This window comes from Mauremys mutica, chromosome 9 (genome assembly GCF_020497125.1).
Source record: "Mauremys mutica isolate MM-2020 ecotype Southern chromosome 9, ASM2049712v1, whole genome shotgun sequence".
NCBI classification, from domain to species: Eukaryota; Metazoa; Chordata; order Testudines; family Geoemydidae; genus Mauremys; species Mauremys mutica.
In genome coordinates, this window is record NC_059080.1 from 27872678 (window position 1) to 27897897 (window position 25220).

The 25220-nt window shown below is 39.5% G+C and overlaps 1 protein-coding gene across 4 annotated transcripts in view; it reads right to left on the bottom strand.

The window, feature by feature from the left end:
- The window catches only part of RPS6KA6 (ribosomal protein S6 kinase A6), an 81585-nt gene that overhangs the window by 37775 nt on the left and 18590 nt on the right, over positions 1-25220 (bottom strand). For 2 of the 4 annotated variants that reach the window (XM_045030415.1, XM_045030416.1), the window contains exons 3-8: positions 20255-20371; positions 10509-10590; positions 9588-9668; positions 7711-7790; positions 2956-3062; positions 2629-2666 (exon numbers count right to left, since the gene is read on the bottom strand). In XM_045030415.1, the coding sequence (XP_044886350.1) occupies positions 2629-2666; positions 2956-3062; positions 7711-7790; positions 9588-9668; positions 10509-10590; positions 20255-20371 (505 nt within the window). Of the gene's footprint in view, positions 1-2628; positions 2667-2955; positions 3063-7710; positions 7791-9587; positions 9669-10508; positions 10591-16254; positions 16377-17792; positions 17970-20254; positions 20372-25220 lie in introns of those variants that run through there. The other 2 variants (XM_045030419.1, XM_045030418.1) reach the window with 2 other exon arrangements.

Genomic DNA, 25220 nt, shown 5'->3' on the forward strand with positions numbered 1-25220 from the left:
GAAAGTTAACGGAAAGTCTTAGCGACCACTACTGTTGCTAAGTACATCTGCAATTAGGTATTTAAAACTTTACATATCTAGAATCTTAAAATTATGAAAGGTTCTGCTTTTATTTTTCTTATTTGCTGAGACTTTGCTGCTTGCTTTATAGGATGGAAAAACTAGATTTAAAGAAGAATGTTTCATCATAGAAAACACCAAGTACCAAGGCCATGTCTACACTTTCAAGCTTGCAGCAGCACAGCTGTACCAATACAGACGTGCCGCTGTAAGAGCTCTCGTGTAGTCACAATATGTCAAGGGGAGAGAGCTCTCCCGACAACATAATGAAACCAGCCTAACGAGTGTTGGCAGCTATGTCGGTAGAAGAGTGTCTCCCACCGACACAGCGCTGTGCATATGGACACTTATATAGGCAAAACTTACGTCACTCAAAAGGGGTGTTTTTTTCACACCACTGAGCGACAAAAGTCTTGCCGACATAACTGCTGGTGTAGACATGGCCTTATCTTACTGAAAATAGCTTATGTAAAAATCAGACTTAAGGTATTTCTATACTTAAAACGCTACAGCGGCACAGTTACACCACTGCAGTGTGGACACTCCAGTGTAGACGCTACCTCCGCTGACAGGAGAGATTCTCCCATCAGCAAATAGGTAATTTACCTCCCTGAGAGGCAGCAGCTAGGTCAAAAGAAGAATTCTTCTGTTGACCTACCACTATCTACACCGGGTTTTACTACTCCAGATATACATAAACTTGTCAAAGTCAGACTTGTTTATATCAAGTACACCTCTCAGTTCTCCTTTCCACTGTAAGAAGGAAAATGGAATTTTATAAGTGCTTGTTAATTCAAAAAGCTGCCTTACAAGCAGCTTCCAAATGCTGATGGAAAAGAAAAGCCTCAAAGAATTACAATAATTATTTTCCTTTGGACCCAAGTTGAAACTGAATTTAAGTACTGGTGTACCCTACAAAACAATATAACCCTGTAACCCTGATCTTCCCACTACCCCCCACCCTCCCGACCCCACCTTTCCACTAGTCCCTGCAGTGTGAAAGCCCCAAATGGCTAAGGTGTTTAAATGTGGTCTGGAAGGAGCAGTTAATCTAAATTAAATCCCTCAATTTAGATTTTTGGCATTTCAAGAGAAGCAGAAAGCGAGAGAGAAAACCGCTCAGAAGCTGAAGGAGTCCAAGAGAATGGTATTCAGAAATCAATAATATTGTATAGGGATTCAAATCCCCGATGTTGCCTAAGAGTCTAAAGCAAGTCTGAAACAAAAACACATCCTTTTAAATAATGAATATCCAGTAATTCTGTGATCTAAGCAAAGCCCATTTGGCTAAAAGTTCTATCAGAAAGAATAAAAGATTACAAGTAAAACTATTGTGTATATACATTGCACTAAATGGATGAGAGTTTAAATAATGAATTTCTTTTTAATCTTGCAAGGTGGTTCTAATGGCTGTTAGTATTTATACAGCACAGCATATAGTGGACTTTATGATATAATCTAAGTGGTAATTTTAATATGGTAATATAATTTAAGAATAAACTAGTTCAGAACACTTTCTACATATCCAAATGTTTATAATGCAAGTCTTGTTGGTTTTCTAAAAGAAAATAGCATCACTTTTTCTTGTAATACAGAATTTTTCTGCACCTTTCTTTTTAAACTGATTAGACTATAATTTCTGAAATCACATTTTATATTTTTTTTTAAAAGAACATGACTGCACTAAATCTTTCTTTCTTTTCTTAAACGACCAAGTCAGCATATTGACATTTCAGCTTTACTGAACCTCTGCCTTGCTCAATCGCATTAGCTGTTGATCTTCAGATAAAGAGACATTTTATAATCACAACCTTGCTATAATCTAAACAGTAATTTATTTTTGTTATTGATGAAGTGTCATCTGAATTTATTTACCTTATTTTTAAAAATGAAGTTTATAAACAATTTCTAAAACCACTTTACCCACAGAAATTAAACTTTTCAGTGGTTTTTGGTTTTTATTTTTAGTTTAACACAAATACGATGGCTCCAATTCTGCCATCTAATCCACATGGGCAGATCTCACTCATGTGGAGTCACACTAACTTCAATGGGATTATGCACAGGCATAATAGTCTCCTAGTGTAGATCAGATTGCATAATCTAGGGCAGGGGTAGCCAACCTATGGCAGGAGTGCCAAAGGCAGCACACAAGCTGATTTTCAGTGGCACTCACACTGCCCGGGTCCTGGCTACCGGTCTCGGGGGCTCTGCATTTTAATTTAATTTTAAATGAAGCTTCTTAAAACATTTTTTAAACCTTATTTACTTTACATACAACAATAGTTTAGTTATATATTATAGACATAGAAAAAGATCTTCTACAAAATGTTAAAATGTATTGCTGGCACGTGAAACCTTAAATTAGAGTGAATAAATGAAGACTCGGCACACCACTTCTGAAAGGCTGCTGACTCCTGATCTAGGGCTATATCCGTTAATTTAAACAACTGTTAAATTAAGTACTGGTATATCAAGATTGTTATACAAGAAATTATATGGAACTCCACCATAAAATACCTAATTTCATTAAAATATTTAAGAGCTATACTATTAAATTTTACCTACCTGTTAACTTGATATGTCCTGCTTCATCAAGCAAAATGCTGAAAATTAAAATTCACATTCACCAATACACGTAACAGGAATATTTATATAAGACATTTTAAACATAGTAGCTAAAGACAGATCTGAACCAATCTCCCAATCTTTAATTTAATAATGCTGTACATTATATTTCAATCAATGCATATATTTAACTATTAAACCCAATACTATAGCTTATAAAAACATCTTTTACTCCATTTTATATAATTATAGAGACGTATAATGAAAATGAAAAGAAATAATTAAACAAAATACGTGTAATAGTGGATAAAATAAATTTTACTTTACTTTTCTGGCTTCAGATCCCTGTATACAATCCCCAAGCTGTGTAGATGATCCAAAGCAAGGGCCAGTTCTGCGAGGTAGAATTTCACATCTTCCTCTGTAAACATAACCTAATAAGAACTGTATAGATTTACCTTCAGATCTTGTCAGTTTCTAATACTGCAATCTAAAAACAGGTAATTCTTCTGCTTCCCTAAATTCAAATATTTCTCATAACTACTACATTTCACAAATTCTCAGAAGACAATGTCACTTAATACAGGTGATATGCAACAATAAACTATCGACTATGAAGTTTTCTGTATATCTAACCCTGAAATTATTTTATAGTGTTTCTCACAATCCAGCTCTTGCAGAATTTAAAGTAAAACTAAATGTTATTGCAACTGTAAGGTAGCATAGTTAAAGGAAAGTTAAGTTTTGTATCTGACTTGCTGGTTTACCAGTGTTCATTCAGCCACAATGCCCTATACAGAGCACTTCCTATTCCTGTTTTTCCAGTTTAACATGTAGTTTGATATACTATTGCTTACAACAGTACAAAATATACAGGATGTGTAATTGTAACCTTAAAATTTTATATTCCCATTTTATAGTTTTCAACTGAGTGATGTTAACACTATTAAGACTTTTTATTATTATTATTACTGTATATACTCGATCCTAAGCCGGTTAATTTATAAGCTGGCCCCCCCAAGATGGATAAGTAAAAATAGAAAAATTTTATGACCCGTTCATAAGCCAACCCTATAATTCAGGAGTCAGCAAACTGGCTCCCGGGCCATCAGGAAAAGCCACTGGCAGGCTGAGATGATTTGTTTACCTCGAGCATCCACAGGCATGGAAGTAAACTTAAGTAAACAAAGTGAGGGGATGGAGCCGAGCAGCACGGCTGCAGCCTGACAGTCCCAGAGCTGCAGCTGCTTCAGAGGCTGGAGGGAGAGCAGTGTGGCCAGAAGCGGAGACTCTCTGGCCCCGCCTCTTCCGTTCTATCTCTGCTAGCTTATGAACAAGTATATACAGTAAGTTTCCTTCTAAAAAAGGAACTGCCCGTTCCTAAAGTTAAATTCATACTTTACTGAGGTGAATGAGGTTGAAGAATGGACAGAATCTGCACATCATTTACATGAACAGAGATGCATTCAAACCTTTTCTGCTCCCTTTTTCTGGAGGGTGGAGGGGTTGAACATTTTGCTACAAGGTTGGGTTAAACAGCAACAGCACATCTTTACATTTTGATGGTTGTATTTTGTCAATGGGAAAAAAACTAGATCCAGGAATTTTCTTCTTTAGTTTGCCTGCCTCTCTCCCTTATCACTATGGCTTTTCATGTAAAAGAGCCAAGGATGTTTGGGCACAGTCTCTACTTATTCGCCCCTCCCCAGTGCAACAGAAGTAGAGATGTTCTCTGGCAGCCAAGAGATTATTCACTCTCCTTATTCTAGACCTGCTTCAATACATTCTAAGACTTTCAAGTATTTAACTCCTTCAAAAATCACAGCAGCAGTGTTGCCAACTCATGATTTTAAGTCTCATGGTATTTACTGTTCTTCTCAAAGCCCTGGCTCCTGGGGTCAGGTGATTACGTGAGAATCTCAGCTTTCATTTAAAAACAAGTTTGTAGCCTTACTGATTGTAGAAAAAAGCTCTCTCACACATATATACATATACACACACACAAATATATGTGTGTCTCTGTGTCTGTCTTCCTCCAGCTTCCCTTTCTCTCTCTCTCTCTCTCGATATATCATTTTCAAATGCTTTGGTAGTTCTGTAATAGGTATACATACAAAATATAAACCATTTAGACAGTCTCTGCACAGACAGAAATCAGTCTGAGGGAGAACTATTTCAATGGCCATGATTCTCCACTACATCACAAGGGATAGGGTGGAGGAGGTAATGGGATCATCTCTGCTCGTTTTGTGCAACTTGGCCTATTAGACAAGAAATTCATGCTCTAAATGCCACATATAACCCAGGAGACTTGAACATATATTCAATTGTACCTAGCCAAATGTTACACCAGGGGAGGTTAGTAGTGCCTAGACAAGGAGATTGAGGGATTCATTCACATAAAATAAGGAACAACCAGTCACATATGTGGGGTACAGATAAGGCATTGCTTTACCTATATACAATACCATGTACGCTAGCTGGTTGACCTGGGGCCTCACCAGGTTTGAGAAAAATATATTTGCCCTCAGAAACAGAGTGAGTTCTCCCTTCTGCTCTCACTACTTGCTCTTCCTTTCACTACCTTTCTTCACTTAGTGTTATGGCATACATATTACTTTACTATTTTGATTTAACATGCTGGTACCATACGGCTACACAGACAGTCATTATCTGAGGAAACTATAACATAACCAGTAATAACTTCAAGCATTTTGGAGATCTATATTCTTAGATTTTGTATTTTTTTAGGTCTTTAAAACCTCAAATTATATTCCAAGATGAACTATTCTCCATTTGCTGAAATCACTGAGAGTGTGAAGGAGTGTAGAAACTTTATTCATTTAGTCTCCTTATATAGGACTAGTTAGTCTTGTATAAACAGTGTTGATTAAGCTTAATAATATATATCAGTGTTTGGAACTGTAAATACAAGATGTACTCTTATTGCTGAACAGCTCTGCTCAAGATTACTATTCCTAATTTGCACAGCACACAGGTATTACTGTAGTTTATGTCATGTCAATGTTTTATGCAACAGAAATAAAAGGCTTAAGTTCTTTTATAGTGCCCACAAAGAAAGCTACAGTTCTCTCTCCTATTTTTTAATTAAGAATCAAGTACAATGAACAAAAATGACTATTACAGTCCAAAGATACAAAGGAAGTTTCCAAATCTCCAAATACAATTATTCTAATTATTACTTTGCAACCTAACAATATTGCACAACTTCATTTTAAATATGATTTTTCCCACAAATGAAATGTGGTAAAAGTCAACAAATTGCATTGTTTTATTTCTGAAGTGAAAGCTGCAGTAAAAGTGCTTTATTGGATGGATATCAGCCATTTTCTGCATTGCAGCCGAAAAAGTCCCAAATTAACACTTTAAATATCTCATCAACAGCTAAACATTCAAAAACAATTTCGGATATGCCTGATAATCCATGTGTGGGATGGTTTCAAGTGGCCCTAGGAACCGGTCCCCCCTCAATCAGCATGGGTCATTCACTTTCCATTGCCATGTGGTATTGCAATAGAAAACAGTTATTTTTAAAACTATTGTGTTTTCTTTATAGAAAACATCTCAGGTGCCTTTTAAGATACAAAATGAAATGTTTTAAAAAATCATGGTACTTTAGAAACAATCTGAAGTTCGTTGAAAACCAAAAATAAATTTGAGTAATAAGTGACCTCCAAATTATTGCTTATTTCTTTACTCCTAAAAGAGAGATTTATGCCTTTTTCAGATACCCAGCCAATATTTTTACAGACAGATTTTCACCCTTCATTTAAGCATCTATTTTTGAGGATCAGTAAATTCTAGCTGTACTATTACAAGACCTGAACTCATTTCCTATTATACTGAGATTTCTTAAGGGAGACATCTCAGATCAAATGGAAGTAGAGATTGACCACTTTCCAGCTTTATGCCTCATTAATTCTTAACAGGTCTGCTGACTCCTAGAAATAGACAACTCTCTCAATATTTTCATAGCACAGCCACAGGATATTTACATTGAGTTTAGTTGTGAAATACTGAGAGATCAATATTGCAAGCTAATAAAAGGAGTTCAGTGTAATTTTAGGGCATATACTAGGTAAGCTCACTTAGTTCCCTGCCCCATCCCCAATACGTAGCTTGACTTTCGGAAACAGATGCACTGAGAAAATCCAACTCATTGGTTCTTAAAGATAAAGAATGCTAATTTGAAACTACTACTGACAATCTATTTCACATCAGCGAAGTCAGTCAGCCAGCTCCTTTGCCCAATTTTAGACAATGTCCTCTGTTAGACATTATCAAAAGGAATGTCTTAAGATCATATGGAAGCAGATTTAAAATCTTGACCTGTGAAATTTATGAAGCACTAAAAACTCATTATGAAGAGATTTTCAAAAGTTTAATTCAACACCTAGAATTTTTACAGAAAAGTTTTGAAAAACAGAAATATTTCTTAGCTTGAAATATTACAAATATCATTATAGTCCGCATGCAATTTCAGACAGACAGATTTAAAGACATATCATCAGAGCAGCACAATTAACATCCCTCCCCAAACAAACAATAGTGAGCTGTCAATCAAGGTTGTGATTTCTCCAAAATTGAAAAAAGTATTTTACCTAGAAAAAAATATTCCAGATTCAATAAACTAAACACTAAAATGCTTCAACAGACTCTCAGGGGCAGGTAAACTGACATCAGGCTCTAATTACACCTCTGTTCTTTATTATATAAACCTGATTTACCTCAGTTAGGTCTCTATGCAACAAGACCACTTTTAGATTAGAGAATTTGGTATGGGGAGGTACAGAAAAGAAATTTTAGACCAATTATCAATAAAAATCTGACACCGAGGTTTCTTAAGCTATGGAACATTGTCCCAAGGGATGGAGACATATATATAAATGAAAGTTCAACTGAGTTCCTAAAAATGAATGGGTCAAAAATTAGAGAAAAAGACATAAGGAACAACCCCATATTCGCAGGGGGTTAGACAAGGATGACATTTTCCAGCTCTAATTTCTGTGCTTCTTTGAAAAAAATGTTACTATTGTATTCAGTTAAAATGTAGGTACTTACCTCTTTGGATAAGCGTGTGAATACATCTCCTCCCCTGAGAAAATCCAATATTAAATATAGCTTTCCTTCGGTCTGAAAGGCTGATTTTAAAACATCACAAAACTTAATGGATAGTTTTATATGACAATGGTGAAATTAGACAATACTCAGGCATTCTAAGACTTATTTTTGTGTAATAGAGCACAGTTACTTCTGAACTGAGGTAATTCAATTAGGCATGACAGATTCATATGAACTAGTGAAATTTGTGAACTAACCTGAATAATTACCACCACACGAATACTGCACCAAAATGTATAATATTCATTTATTTGAGAAATGTAATTTAGTTTTATTAATGTTGTTAATATTTTGTGCAGGGAAGTTTGAAAAAAGTGACCACTACGAATATACTGCAAAGTCTTTGTGACAAGAGATCTTACTACAGCACTGCCATTCTATTGCTAAACATGGGGAGACCCCAATATTTGTACAATAATTATGTTTTTAATTATTAATATGGGAATTAATGAGATTCTACTATAATAAAATTTGCCACAAGTTGTTAGGACCTAACATAACAATTTGAAAAATTAAGAGATTAGGAATTCAAACAAATAATCCACGCTCCACCACGCCGACTGGTGTGCCAGTCCCAGTTTTTATATTGGCCAAATGTTATTGTACCTAAATTATTGCAAAGTATTGGTTTTAAAAATTGATTTTTTAAAAGAAAAAAATCTGTGGGACAGTTTGCAAAATTTGTCAAAAGTCTCTGGGGAGCTTAATACTAGTACATGCATGCAAAAATTATGAACGTGTTATATGGCTGTGATGGGGTGTTGTATTCCTCATATTGGCTCTGAGAAGGTTGAATTAGGCCAGGCAGACCCAACCAACTAATTAAGCACCAAGTCATGAAGAAGAGGCTGTGGTTCCTGGAGGAAGAGGGGCCTACAAGGTGAGAAAGGATGACTGGTAGGGACACCGCCAGAGAAGGGCAGAGCTAATCCCCAGGACAGCCACGAGAAGGAGCCACGATCAGTAAGTGGACCCCGTGGCAATGGCATAAAGATTGAAAAATAAACAAGGGATAAGATTCTGTGTGACTTGCTCATATATACATCCAGTGAATGGGAGAAGCACAAGAAGCCTCTTACTCCAACTCCTTGCACTGCCCATTAAAAGTCAAGTAATTACATTTTAAACTTAGTGGTACATTTTAACGTACTCTTTAGCCTCTTGGGAAAAGCACTATCCTGATCTGAACTACATTGGAACAGATAAGCACGTACATATGAGAAATATATCCCTGAGAGGTTTGCAATTCATCTCAACATGTGTTCAAATCTTACAGAAGAAAACTCAGAGACAAAAGGCCTAAATGACAAGCCTCTACACGATGCACAGGCTGTCAATACAGAATGGACTGGGCAGATACTTTGACACAGAGTGAGATGTAGGCCACAATAGTGAAAACTGAGGTATACTCAGTAATTATAAAAGGAATGTTTACATAAGTGAGGTATATTCAAACCTCTCAAGGCAGGAATACTGGTTCTGTTAAACTCTGCAGAGGTTAATGCTTCAGATAGGTTGGATTGATGTTTATCTGTTAATGTCACTTTTTTTCCCCCAACTAATCTGTTTTCCTTATTGTCCTTAGTTACATACTGGAAGGTAAAAATTTCTAGTCATCTATGCCTAGCTTTCACATTATCTGTACCTGCTTACAGTAACTGTTAACAAAAGTAAGGCAGAATAAGATTACATTTGATGTGCTTAATGAAAGCTAGGTTTTAGAGCAAATGCACTCCAACTATTAAGAAAGAGATGACTAATGCCCTTAACAGCTAATCCTGCCAAAAATATATAGGCAACAGAACAAAAATACCAACCATAGTGCAGTTTGACGATAAATGGATGATTTACTTCTACTAATATATCTCTCTCCATCTTTGTACGAACTCTATCTCGTACTGCAAAAAAGCAGAATAGTAATAAATAATTCTCTATTTCAGTAAGGTGAAGGTAGGATGGGAAGCAGTAAAAATAAGTTCTAAATTTCCAGAAAAATATAAAATAATCTTTATTTACCCTTTAAATCATTTCTTTTTATTTTGAGATATTACATTTTCCCCTCCTACCTCTATATATTTTATTTTTTTCTAAATTCCGCAACAAATCCAGCTATATTTTGTGATCTAGCAAGTTTCTTTTAAAAAATAGTAAAAAAATTGGGGAAGGCTAGGTAGGTTTTTTTTGGGGGGGGGAGCTTCAGCGAACTTCAACTTCTGGATTCTGCCCCCTGTGAATACGTATTGTCTATTAAGATTATATTTTGGATTTTCTACCAGTAACACCTCATGCCCAAATGTAACCCACAGTGAAGTAGAGTCCAGTGAAGTGTCTTCTAAAGACAGAAATACCTTATAATTTGGCTTACTTTGCTTTCCATAATAAAGCAAGATTGACTCAAAACTTGACAAATGAAGTTTTGACCAAATGAGAACCATGGAAAATACAGGAAAACTGTTTCTCTGTAATTCTCTTGTTGTAATAAAAAATGCTAAATGGACTTACAGAAGGTTAATATGAAAAAAAAATTTAAGTTATCTGGACAGGTTTGAAATAATTCTTAAGGCATGGCCTCAAAAAGATTAATAAAAAACTGATGTCAAAGAAAGGATTGACTTCACTGAAAGAACAGCTTGTTTAAGACAGAGGGCTATTTAATACAAAAATATTTACAATACTGACTTCAACACAGGAAACAACAAAAGTATTTTCCAAGACCATTATAAAGAAAACACACTTACCTTTTAGAGAAGCTTTTTTCAACACTTTCATTGCATAAAGCTGCCCAGCATCAGGACCAATTATTTTCCTCACAAGAAAAACCTGACCCAAAAAATATTTCATATTTCAAATTATTGCAAAAATTGTTATATATAACAGTGATCTAGTTTGAACAAAAAGTTATTACATCATGATCTGTTTTAGTATGAGGAAAAGAGAACAGATTATGCACCAAATCATAGCCTCCATAGGAAAAAACTAAGATGATGGGGGTAGGAAAGAGAAAATCAGCAGGTTTTCACAATACACCATCTTTTTGAGAAAGCAATTATTAAATCTAGTAAGGGACTATGGGTGTAGGAAATAGCACTAGATACTAGGACACATACCTGTGCATGCAGAGCAACAAAAGTAATTGCACTCTCACCTCCCCAAGTAACAGGATTGCAGGTGGTAGAAACCCCCAAGGTTCCTGAAGTAGCTAGACCTGTGCTCTAGGCACTTGTCAGTTTTTCTACAGAGATCTGCTTAAATTAATACTTACAGAATGAATATTAACTTACATGCCAAGAACCAGCATATTTTACACTAGTGTGTTAGGAAAGGGCAGCATGTGAAATGGGTGTCCCTAGCTCTGTCTCCTTCCCTACAAATGCTATATAACCTCAAATACATAGAGGTCTCTGAATTTAGAGTGTGAGAAGAAGGGAGTGGGGAAATACACCATGTAAGATCAAAGCCCTGCCACCTTGGAGGGTGGGAGGGAGCGGAAGAAGTCCAGAAGTCCAGAAGTTTTACTACCATTTTGCCCCTCAGTGTGCTTAGATTTGGAGAGTATGATCTTGCAGAGTAACAAATGTGATTAGAAAAACCACGTGCTATGGATTATGTGCATTTTCATTATCCAAACATATAATGACTACGAGCTCTCCTAGCATAACTACTGAATTACCTTTTCTAATATGTTTCAATGAGCAAACTTTTACTATATTATCACAACATTAAAGCCCAGTCATAAGTTTAAATAAATATATATGGAGATATACCTATCTCATAGAACTGGAAGGGACCCTGAAAGGTCATCTAGTCCAGCCCCCTCCCTTCAATAGCAGGACCAAGTACTGATTTTTGCCCCAGATCCCTAAGTGGCCCCCTCAAGGATTGAACTCACAACCCTGGGTTTAGCAGGCCAATGCTCAAGCCACTGAGCTATCCCTTCCCCTTTAAGAATATGCTTAAAAAAATCTGAGATTCAAAAGTCTTTTCATTCTTATATTCTGCCCAGATTTTTAACACCAAAAGCAAAAAAATTTACCACTGTTTATGGTTTTAATTAGACGTGGTTAACTAAAAGTATAACTAATCTAATAAATAAAATCTTTTCCATTCCAAGATCAGGCCTTCTTCATCCCTTTCTATTGACTGAATTTCTTTTGATTTAGTCAGTCGGTCAGAGATGTTCTAAACATAAACCTATCCGGATGAAGGATTGTTACCTTTTTAATTTTTGCCCAGTGACTGACATAGTGCCCTGTTTTCATTCTTAAATTACCGGTACTCTTTGAAAAGCCAAAAGTATCAAGGACAGCATGTCAAACCTCAGTGGATGAAAAAAATCTGAACTAAGATTGTGACAATGTATTAGTTGCTAATAAAAAAGGAATTGGTGAGCTACAGATAGTACATCAGATAGAAGGCAGATATTTACAAATATTTTAATGTTAGCAACAGTGTAACACCTTACCACACATTTATTTAAAGCAGAAAGTTTTCAGAACGTTAATATTTTTGCCAATTATTCACTAACAGCAAGCTTTCAGAAGGTCTAAAGTGAAGTATTACACTTTTCTCCTGACTCTACCACTGGCACAGGTTTATTACTGTGCATGTGATGGTTTGGCAAAGGGCGAACTGATTGGTGAAGGGATATGTTTGTCTTAGAAAGAAAGACAGACAGACAGAGAACGGGATCAGTTTTTTTGTTTTGTTTTTTTAATTAAAGGGGGAGGGATAGCTCAGTGGTTTGAGCACTGGCCTGCTAAACCCAGGGTTGTGAGCTCAATCCTTGAGGGGGCCATTTAGGGATCAGGGGCAAAAATCTGTCTGGGGATTAGTTCTGCTTTGAGCAGGGGGATGGACTAGATGACCTCCTGAGGTCCCTTCCAACCCTCATAGTCTATGATTCTATTCAAGGGTTTTTGGTTTTTTAACTCCAGAACCGAATTGGTACATGGACTTTAAACCAGATTTGAAGAAAAAAATTGTTTGCAAAGGAATTAAATAGTTAATCCTAAAATGTGGCTAGCTACTTTAACATTTAATGTATGAATTTCCAATTTTGTAGTGTTCATTTACTGTCCCAGAAATCTGATATTTCAATTTCCGCACGGAATGGGACAAGATAAAGTAGGTTTTGTAGTAAAAGAAAACACCAAACCCAATTTATCATTAGAAATATGACACCACCAAATATTCAATTAGGATGTTTTTACTTAATATTCTTTGTTTCAAATCACTTCAGATAAATACAGTACAATAAAAAGCATAAAACAAAACAAAACATATTTCATGGGTTGAAAAAAGATGTGAAAAAAGATGTGAAAAAAGATTGCTCAGGGGCGGCTCTAGGCACCAGCAAAACAAGCTGGTGCCTAGGGCGGCAAAATGTAGGGGGCGTCCCCTGCCGCCGGGGAGGGCGGGAGGCTGGGCTGCCGGACCTGCCGCAGTCATGCCTGCGGGAGGTCCACCGGAGCCCCGGGACGAGTGGACCTGCCGCAGGCATGACTGCGGAGGGGGCGCTCATCCCGCGGCTCGGCTGGACCTCCCGCAGGCATGACTGCGGCGGGTCCCCTCTTCCCGCGGCTCCGGTTGAGCTCCCGCAGGCATGCCTGCGGCAGGTCAACCGGAGCCGCGGGACCACGGCACCCGCCGCAGTCATGCCTGCGGGAGCTTAACCGGAGTCGCGGGAAGAGGGGACCCGCCGCAGGACCGGGGAAGGGCGGCGCAGCGCACCGCGCTGCTTGGGGCAGCCTGATTTCTAGAGCCGCCCCTGCTCTTGCTATAGATCTACATATGCCTAATGAGAGGTTTGTTATTCTTTCCTCCGGCTATAGTTGTTTACCAGTAAATATAAGTGTCTGCCTCTGAACAGCACAAGGAGTTTTTTAAAAAAATTCATATGAAATGACTGCATTTTAGTCCCAAAACAATCTTTTTCTTTAAAAAAAATGACTTCCACACTAGCCCTTGCTGTTTTTGAAAGTCAGAGAACACTACTGCAGTATTTTGATAGTTTTTTGCTATTAGACTAAAGTAGGCAATACAGCTACATAATTGCCAACAAAATCATGGTGGTTAAAATTAAAAAAGACCCTATACTTAAATAAAAAAAGAAAGAAAAAACAAATAAAAGGGAAGTGCAACATGGTAGTCGTCCTCCCACTTCAGTCTTAGAAAAGTATCTGCAAATAACGAATTAAATCTCCAGAAGCTGGAGACTCACCTGGCTAGACAATGAAAACTGTTTACATATCAGAATGTCCAGCATCTACAAAAATCAAATCCCTTGCTCTAATCAGCTACATACATCCAACCACTGCCTTTCTTTGCCCCTCCACCCACTAAACCCTTTAAGCCTCCAAGTTGACCTAACTGCAGAGTCCAACAGTCTCTGTTAACTGCTCTGGATGCTCCATTCAAGTTTTCTTCACAAAGCCAACAATGTATATGCATTCTGATTCCTATCCATATTATTGTGGTGCTTTAATAGCTTAGCTGTTCATCCAAAGCTTTCATGTATCTAAGTAGGGATGAGCAAATGCACATCAAATAATTTATTCATTATGTAAATGGAAGATTGCAAAGATTCAGGAGAACTAGAGTCTTTTGATTTCACAAAGCCATCTGAGAAATAGGTCCTCCTCCTCTCACTTGCCCCTCAACCACCCATTTCATTTTCCATTCTTCACCCTACCATGGCAAAGGGCCCCCACCTGAAGGGTGGCACAGAATGCTTGGAAGGAGTACATGCAGTATGTGCTGTAACAGCAGAGATTAGGCCTGTCTCCCCGTGCTGGTTCTTCCAGCTCCCTACCTCCTTATAGCCACTGCCAGAAAGAGTGAAGGAGACAGTTTTGGGAGGCATGAGAGAGACAGTACTCACACATACAGGTGATGGCTGATAGCCAGAATGACAATACCACAAAGAAGGGGAAGAAATAGAAGAAGGAAAATAGAAAGAAAGAAAATGGAGATGGCGAGGATGAAGAGAGTGGGGGACAGAAAACAATGAACCACAAAACAAAGGAAAGACCTAATCAGAAGAAAACTGAGTGGATAGATAAAAATATGGATATATAAGTAGTACTAAACATTAAAGAACATTAATCTGAGTGAAACAATGAAACCTAAAGACCACTTAAGGAAAGAAAGGCATCACAACATGGACAGGGAAAGAGAATGAAAAATGATACGTTACTTTATTTTATTTAAAGACTGCTTTATTCAATGCTTTAATCTACGATTTCATGGTGGTTTGGCTGTTTCCAACAAGACAAGATTTAGAAGTTCTCACAGATTTTGGCTGCAGAGGCCAACAACACTTCCCTGTAATTTTAACATGGAAATTGACAGATGTAGAATAAGAGCTTCTCACCCCCAATTCATGCCTCTTACTGCTTCACTTCCCACCCTACAACAGGTCCCATCACTAAACTAACTGTTCATTCACCCACTGAAACGTCATCCTTAAATCATCACTGGGCACATCCTTGATCATGTATGCATCAGAGTACAAAATATGATTAAAAACTGCCAGGAATTTGAGACTAAAGAAACTTCATATCATAGGCATAACACTGAACTAACAATGCAACCAATGTAATGACTGCATGGTTATTTGCCAGTGAAACTAGTCCATTTTAATTTTCCCAAGTCAAATGAGGTATACTCTGAATAGTGTTCTGCATTGCCAAGTTTCTCATGCAGTGCTTATAACTAACACGAGGACACCTGAAAAAAGTTTAAACTCTTAGTTTCACATTTTTAATGTGAATGCAACAGAAGTAAGTTTAACTTCAAAAATAATATTTTAAAAGCAGTTCTATATCTTTATTTTTCAATTAAATCAGGTATAAAGTTTTACGGTCTTGAAGCTCTATTTGGATAAGAATTCAATTCTGCATTTTGAAAAAGTGACCTCATCCAGCCATCACTGAAGGAGAACAACTAGAGCCTGGGGTTCTTCACGAAATGTAAAACACAATATCAAAACAATTAAAATGAAAAACTCACCCCACAGCAGCGCCCCCGAGTCTCCTGTCCCACAGGGGTGGGCCCAGCTCCCTGCTCCAGCTATTGCAACCTGACACAGAGGACTGGAGCACCCCCCACATTATGACCCCCAGACAGGGCCTTCAAGGGCAGGACCCCACTGTGCCGCCACCCCCCCCCACCGGCTTCCCACATACCCCTGAGGGCAGAACCAGACCCCCAGGTGAGGGGAAAATGGATACAACCAAATAACAAAAAAAAATAAAATAAAATAAAAAGAATTTCCCAGAACTCCAAGTATAACCTTGGTGGTTAAAGCAACAATTAGTACTGAATCCTATCAGATGCCTCATCACTCTGTAGGTCTATGGACAGTGATCAGAAAAGCCTTGTATCAATTTCTGAGGGCCAATATATCCACATTCCTTTCTCTCACAGGCCTAGCAGCAGTTGTATGTGCATTTGTCACCTTAGGACTTGATTACTTCAACTTACTGCGTATAAAGTTGCTCAAAGGCTTAGGAAGACACTTGGTAGCAGCAGTCTACCAAGAGCTAGAGAAGTAGATGTCTGTCAGAGTAACTTGGGTGGCTTCCGTTGTCCCTCACTGATGAACACTGCAAGACATCCAGGCATGGAGGTGTGTAGGAGGTCTAAGAGCTCGTGCAACTTCCCCTGGACAACTTCCACCAGAATCTCAAATGTACCTGTCATTCTGCATAGCAAATCCCGGAACATTTTGAAGTCAACTGGCTGTAAGGTAGATATCTCAGGTACCACCCCTCATCAAAAGGTGGCAACAAAACAGGTGCTGGGATGGAACGGTCCTCCACCTGAAAGTCTTCATCAGAGCCCTGATCATCCCACATAGTCAACAACACTGCAGCATGAGCTGACAATGGAGCTGATGGTGGGGAAGGGGATCTAGGGGTACGTCTACACTACCCGCCAGATTGGCGGGCAGCGATCGATTCAGCGGGGGTCGATTTATCGCATCTAGTCTTGATGCGATAAATCGATCTCCAAGCGCTCTCCCATCAACTCCTGTACTCCACCACTGTGAGAGGTGCAGACAGAGTCGACGGAGGAGCAGCAGACACCATGGTAAGTCAATCTAAGTGCGTCAATTTCAGCTAAATTATTCACGTAGCTGAAGTTGCGTAATTTAGATAGATTCCCCCCCAGTGTAGACCAGGGCTAGCTCTAGACTGGACTGGGGTGCAGAAGCTGGTCTTCTGTCTTATAATCTCCATAGTGCTCAATAAGGCCATAGGTTCTAGTAAGTATAGGGAGAAGGAGTCCATGGGGTGGAAACCAAGGGATAGTATCAATGGGATAATAAAAAAATAAGTCCTAGACTCCCACTCTGAGATGTAAGGGTTTCAATACCTAGACTACAGAGAATGTACTGGAGACTCCTCATCGCTATTATCTGAGCCTGAGGAAGAGAACCAGTACTCCTCTTGGGGGCTTGGAGCTTGAGTAGCTGGGACCACACACAGGCTGTGCTCGGTACTAAGCTTGGGGCGTCAGACCATACTTCATTACCAAAAATAGTGCCCAGTACCAAAGAGGCAATAAAGTAAGGCTACGATTTTGTCACGGAGGTCACAAAGTCATGGATTCCATGACTTTCAAAGACCTCTGTGTCTTCAGCCCCCAGGGGTACCCCAGCCATCCCCAGACTATGCAGGCAGCAGGAGTAGCCCCGCCACCTCTGACCTCAGGGGAGTCCCGCAGCTCTGAGCCACTGTGGATGGGCACCGTGGAGCTCCATCCAACCCCACAGCTGCCCAGTGGCTTCCCATTTTGTCATGGATATTTTTAGTAAAAGTCAGGGACAGGTCTTTATTGCTTGTGACCTGTCTGTCATGGATCTTTTTAGTAAAAGTCATAATCTTCACCTTAGCCACAAGATCCCTTGATATCACACAGGTTTCAGTACCAAGTACATTAGTGCTACAGGTAGGCAAATGTAAGGTGCTGGTACCAGAGATATCAATAACGGGGGCTTCAGTGCAAGGGGTTGGTACCTGGTAATTTCTGACTCAGTGAAGAAGTTGGTCCTGGTGTTCTGTGACTGATGCCTGAGTGGGCACCACAGGGTCCCTTCTTGGGCCTTGAACTACTCTTCTCAAATGTAATTCAAGGGTATTTCTAGTTTCTTAAGGACCCAGTGATGGAGGTCTAGACCTCTTCCCCTTAGAGATTCAGTCCTCCTTCTTCCCCCTAACCTCTGAGGTTTTAGCAGCTGTGGAGGATGATTCTTTACAAGTGCTTGTCTCAGATATGTAAGCCTAAGTGCCAGTGGGAGCACTTTGAGGAGGAATAGTCAAGATTTTCCCCCCCAGCCGCTTCAGTATCTGAAAAGGAGCACAATGACCTATCCAGATGAAACAATTCCAAGCAAGACACTTTTGAGTTCCCTGAGAATGATTTACAAATGGCATCTCTGTCTTGTATATACCCCTCACCATGTCACAATAAGCACCTCATACATCCATCAGAAAGAGTAATTTTTAAAGCCTGGAGATGTGCATTATCATAATGACGGGATCCCATTACCAGGAAGTCTCACAGGCAAAGAAAAGGGCTGATTCTTATAGTAAGAAAGGAAACAAGTAAAAAAATAGCTCAACAAATCCTCTCTATTTACAATGCAATGGATAGATTAAAGTGAGGGAGGAACTCACTGCTAGTTCCAACTCATATCCACAGTAGGGACAAGGAACTAAGTCACCCCATCCTTTATAATCTCAGATGGAAGGCACAAGGACACTCAGGAGGCAGGCGCGGCCCCAAACAAACCCTGCCGGCCAAATGAATCCAAACTCAAGTGCTTGGAATGCAGATGCTCAGATATTGCAATGTGGACAAATTCACATTTTTGGTCAAGGCGCATCTGCAACAAAAATCTTTTCAGCAGTGAAATGTTTCATGGTATTGTTCTAACAGAGTCAGTTTAGAACTTTGACCACACTCCTGATTTAAATACTGCATATAGTAAAAAGTTAAGACCACACAACATCCAACCAGACGACAGCTCATGTATAGTAATGTAATACCTAACAAGTATGTTAAGGACATGTCCCAGCAAAGGACTAAAGTCAACATGACAACCCCCCATAGCATCCCCATTTAAGGCTGAAACATGTTTCTCTGGTCCATGCTGTATTCTATTACTAGTTCTTTCTAAACTCTAATCAAAACCTGCTTTTTCAACCTACTGTTTAATGTCATTACCTTCCTCTAAGCCCCACACAGACAGATGGGTATAACATACATTGAATAAAAAACATTTAAAAGACAGGAGAGATGGACATAAGAGAAAACAGTTGGCTAAACAACAATTCAGGGGCTACATATGGCAGGTCAAACATATATAACAGGGGTTTTTACAATCATACAACAGGTATAATTAGGAGTTATGGAATAAAAGTAAGAAGGGATCATTTATGTTGAACTTCGTAGGAAGCTTCTTGACAGATCTATTAGGCTGTGAAATAGTCTCCCAAGGAAAGTCTCAATGCACAGGTCAATTAAAGCTAGACTGGACAAAGCACTAGTAAGTGCACAACAGGGAATAATCCTACATTAGCAGGGAGATTGAGTAGATAAAAGACCTTTCCCATCTCTCACTTGTGAGAAAATAATGTACTCCACATTTAGAGACAGTAACTGTGGAAGAGGATAAAGGAAACTTACCACAAATATCAAGAGATACTATATACCCTTCCACAAGAGTTTTATCCTCCTTATGTGACATGGATAAGTAAATGAACCCCACTGTACATCTCTTCTGCAAGAAACTGACAAGTGATCTCAGCATGGATAACAGGAAGAATGGAGGGAAAACACCGGTCTTAGTTAGACTTAGTTATAGCAACAAAAAGGGTAAAGAATGTCTAAAGGACAAACAAGTTCAGGTTAATAGGGGGCTACTGGGCACAAGGTTTAAGTTTTCTAATACTGTCACCTCCACACAAAAACTTGTAAGACAGGGAATAACTTCCTCAAAAACAAGCCAATTTTCACAGGTGTGTGTTTATGGCTTATTAGACCTCTAAAAACTATGTCGGCTTTCTCTAACTCAGTCTCAAACTGCTGTCAGTAACCTGTTTCATCAAGATTAAGAATGTTTTTGTATTATTCTGCATCCAAACCTGCAGTCCTGTTACTTATAGGAAAATTACCCTTGACTTTAATGGGAGTTTTGCCTGCATGAGGACTGAAGGATAAACAATATGGTGATCAAAGGGAGAAATTCATGTCCTGCTTCATAGGCAGAGTTGTAATGTACAAAGGCCTCAAAAATCCATCAGTATCCAGTGACACTGTAAATTCTACAGAAAAAAAGATGTAGTTTTGACAGCAGTCAGGAGGATTCAGAAGCTATAAAACCAACTTTAATGGAGAAGTTCATTAATGTTAACAAGCAGGACTAAGTAGCTATTAGAAGTAGAGGATTGGAATAAAAAGGAAGTTTGTATCTTACCTTTCCAAATGAACCCTGACCAAGAACCTTAAGTAATTCAAACTGTGCGGGATCTGCTTTCTCACACCCTTCTTTCACATGGTGGGTAATAGGAATTTCTTTCACATTTCCTTCATCCTGTTAAAAAAAAAAATGAGGTGGGGAAAGGGTGAGAGGGAGGAAATCAACACAACACTGAAAAGTATTGAAATAGTTATCTCTTACATTATGTATATGCAACTATCTCCTGCATTTTGTAGATAATTACTGAAAGGGCACTAATGTTATATTTATTATTTAAAAAGTCATTTTCCTTACTGTTTATACATATTCTCCTTTAAGAATCCTGAACCTGAAGTCTGTTTCTTCACCAAATTCCCTTCCACTAAGACAATATTCTTTATGGAAGGGTTGTAAGTAGATGATGTATTGTAACCATTACAAGTTTCCCAAGATGAAAGAAATTACAGCATCACAATAGAGATACTCTAGCTAAGGCTGAGGTGGCACTTCCATTCTAAATCCCTGGCTTCAGTTCCTTTTAGCTTTCTCAAAAATCATCATCTGGGGCTGAAATTTATGCTTGGCCTTGGCCAAAATATTGTTAATTAAAATTTACTGGCAATTCCTTCATCTTTTTGAGTTAACTGAGAATAAAAGCAAGAGTCCGGAACAAACAACGAATGAGGTTATTGAACTAAACAGAAGGATGTGCGTCATTTGGTGACAGTCAACCATATATGAATAGTTTAAATAAGCTTAAGAATTCTTCATCCAATGGAAAAGCCACCTCGTGATATGTAAAACAGTTCACAGAAAGATCAGTCTTTGCTGTGATCAGTTCACTCTTTTCAAAGTTGAGTACAAATCTGAGGTAGGGAAGGAGATTCACCAGATCTTCAACTATTCTAGTTGCTTCTTGCAAGGATGGCACCTTCTCTCATAAGCAGTGCAGATGACAGCATGAAAATCTGTGGTGCAGCACGACAGCAGCTACTATTAAGAAAACCCTGGGAGCCAAGGTGAAGCCAAATGAAATGATGTATTGCTGATGTATTTAACCCGAGGTGAATGAGAGAAACTTCTGGTGAGCCACACAGTTAGAATATCCAATAAGCATCCTTCAAATGAAGTTAAGTGCTTGGGTCTACCACAATAACAGAAAAGGTTATTTGAGCCTTGAAATATTTGAAGGTTGAAGAGATCAGATCTGATGAGAAAAATGCTGACATTTCCTGAGCACTGCAAGCAGAAGTGAATAGACTCCAGAGAATCTTGCCTGAATGGATTGAGCATTGACCTGCTAAACCCAGGGTTGTGAGCTCAATCCTTGAGGGGGCCATTTAGGGAACTGGGGTAAAAATCTGTCTGGGGATTGGTCCTGCTTTGAGCAGGGGGTTGGACTAGATGACCTCCTGAGGTCCCTTCCAACCTTGATATTCTATGAACTGGCATTGGGCTCACTGCTTTCAAGTCCTGGAAGCGCCCAATTGCTACCCACTTCCTCCATATTAGTTCCTTACCATGCTCAGAAGCTATGTCTTGAGGGAAGATAGCTAAAACTCAGTACATACATTATGGTATTGCACCTCAGATATGGGGGTGACGGGAAGGGGAAAGCCAACCCTGCCCTTTGTGGGAGGATTGGCTTTCTGGCATCAAAATTTTTCCATGGCCAGTTTGAGGACTGGGAGAGCTACTGCCTAATATCATGCATCAAAGCTTCCAAGGTCAGGTCTAAAGAGTCTCTTGAGGCAAGAACAGATATGGAAGCTCTGCTGATCCTGATTGTAAGCAGGAAAAGCAGTGCTTCCTGTAAACAGTCTTTCTTCTTAAGGTCTTGATTCAAGGCATCCCCAAAAAGCATCTCCTTTGTCAAAAGCGACAATAAGATGTTGTTTTGTTTGGAACCCTGATAGCCATATTCAAAGCTAGAAGGTCCTTCTACTCAAATTAACAGGCAGGAGAGTAAGGAAAACAGTGTGCATGTTTCTGGGAAGAAGTATCAAAGTCAAAACCCAAGGTTAGGCATTAACTCATGAAGCTTTATGCCCAGGCAAATAGGTTAATATTTTCTTTTGGTGCAAGAAGCTACAACTGTAATATTAAATCTCTCTTTTGTGACAAGATCATTTCTCCTTTAATTATATTAAATGCCCAGAGACTTCATTAACACAGAGATAAGGTCTCCTACTGGTTTCTCGTGCCCTTCCAGAACGAGAAGAGTGGCTAAACTTAAACTTCTGAAAGGTAGAAAATACAAAGTTAAGGTACAACACCAGCCCTGGAATGTAGCTTAACTCTGCTTCTTCTGGAGCTGGCCACAACCACTGGGAATGGTTCAGTAAGGATGCTGCAAAGGTTAAACTAACAAAGAAAGTGGTAGATTGTCCATCTCTTGATGTCTTGAAACCAAGACTGTCTGCCTCCACTCCAAACCCCGCTTTGCATCCAGCATTTATAGTGATGTTAAATATATTTTAAAAAGTGTTTTTAATTTATAGGGGAGGGGTCGCACTCAGAGATTTGCAATATGAAAGGGGTCACCAGTACAAAAGTTTGAGAATCACTGATTTAGCTGAATTGTTCGGGGACAGGCCTGGGATATGAAAGACCCTGGTTTCAAATCCCTGCTCTGCTCAACTTGGAGTGACTTTGGATGAAAAACTTCCCTATAAAGCAGGCAGAGCAAAGATTTGAGCATAGGTCTCCCACATCCCAAACCAGAACCCTAACCACCAGCCCACAGAGCAACACTAACACACCTTCCGCCTGTCTTCTGACAAATCTGTTTTTCTCAAAAATCTTTTAAAAGTTCTGTTTTCATTCCACAGCAGAATGAGAACAAATTTTTGAACCTCAAAAGCTACCACAAAACAGAACTGTTGTGCTCCAGTCAGTTCTACTGATTAGCATTTCAGCACAGCAAATATTAATCCACAAAGTCTGAGGGCATTGTAATAGGAGTAACTTTCAGATAGAAGAACAAATGTTCAATTTCTTTCTTTTCCATTTCTTTCCACCTGTTAAGCCAGGGGAGAGCAAACTACAGTCCGCAGGCCAGATCCAGCCCGCCAGCTCCCACTGGGGAGGGAGGTCTGGGTCTTGCCCCACTCCGGTGCTTCAGCCAGGGAGTAGGGTCAGGGGCTGCACCACACGGCTCCTGGAAGCAGCTGCATGGCCCCACCTCCGGCTCCTATGAATAGGGGAAGCCAGGGGCTTCCGTTCCGCATGCTGCTCCCACCCAAAGCGCCACTGCTACAGCTCCCATTGGCTGGGAACTGCAGTCAATGGGAGCTGCAGGGGCGGTGCTTGCGGAGGGGCAGTGTGCAGCGCCACCTGGCCGTGCCTCCATGTAGGAGACGGAGAAGGGACATGCCGCTGCTTCTGGGAGCTGCTCGAGGTAAGCGCTGCCCAAATCCTGCACCCCTGAGCCTCTCCCCATGCCCCAGCCCCCTCCAGGCTTCCAAACCCCTCAATCCCAGCCCAGAGCACCCTCCTACACCCCAAACACCTCATCCCCAGCCCCACCACAGAGCCCTTCCCCCCCCCTGCACCCCACTCCCCGGCCCAGAGCCCCCTCCCACACCCTGAACTCCTCATTTCTGGCCCCTACCCCAGAACCAGCACCCCCAACCAGAGCTCTCACCCCCTCCCGCACCCCAACCCCAATTTTGTGAGCATCATGGCCCGCCATACAATTTCTATTCCCAGATGTGGCCCTAGGGCCAAAAAGTTTGCTCACCTCTGTGGTAAGCTAAGGAAGCACAGTACAACTTACAACATTTCCATAGCCTCCACTTCCATACCACCCCTCAGTGTATTCTGGTGGGAGCAGTGGTACAGCTACTTCATTTTAAAGAAGTCTGGTTCTCTCTATCAGCACAAGGAAACAGCAGATGAACCACACTGGTGCAAAAATCCCTAATGTAGACAATACATCCAAGCCTCAGTCCATCCAATACACGAAACAAAAACGCCTTTCCAATTGCTTTTCATTCTACGCATATTAGGAATTTAAGGCTATGTCTACATTAGCAAGCTAACAGCAGCACAGCTATACCGATGCAGCTGTGTCGCTGTAAGATCACTCGTGTAGCCACTCTATGCCGACGGGAGACAGCTCTCCCATCTACATAATTAAACCACCCCCAATTAGCGGTGGTAGCTATGTCAGTAGGAAAGCACATCCCACCAACATAACACTGTCCACACCAGCACTTCTGTCAGTGTAACTTACGTTGCTCAGAAGGGTATTTTTTCACACCCCATAGCAACATAAGTTACACCGACAAAAGTGCTACTGCAGACATAGTGTAAGTTTTACTTTAAACAAAAGGCAGGAAAGAAATACTAGCAGCATTCAAGTTGCCTGGTGACAGCAAGAATTTTCTCAGGTATACATTTAACTGCCTAATGAAATCTTAAATAGCTATTGATGCTTCACATTAAGACAGGGAAACATTCTACTTAGAAGCCTTTCTATTTCAACAGCACGGCCTTCATTTTTGTTCCTTAATACTTAGAACATTTGCATGAAAAGAAATTTCTTAAGAGTTCATCTGCTCTTATGTTTATCACCCACCTTGAATCATTATCCTCTGACATCACAATTGGTTGCTGTGGAAACTGACAGTTATTAAGTGGGAACTCAGGAGAAAAATTTGTTTTTCATGCTAATGTCAATTAAAATAAAGAATAAGTTGATATAAAGCACCCTCTATAAAGGTAAAACATTTATTTTAAGAAGCAGCTTATTTTATATTTAGTATACTATTTAGTTAACTACTATTAGAGAGTTGCAACTTGGCACCCTTGCTGAGCATGCAGAGACCTCTGCAACACCAGCATCAAAGAATGAATAGGTAAAAAAAATAAAAGTAATGCTCAGTTTTACCTTTTGGTGCATAAAAAAAATTAACGAATTCCAATGCTGCTTTTATAAATTTCAATTAGGTGAAGCAACTACCAATGTGTTACATCTGCA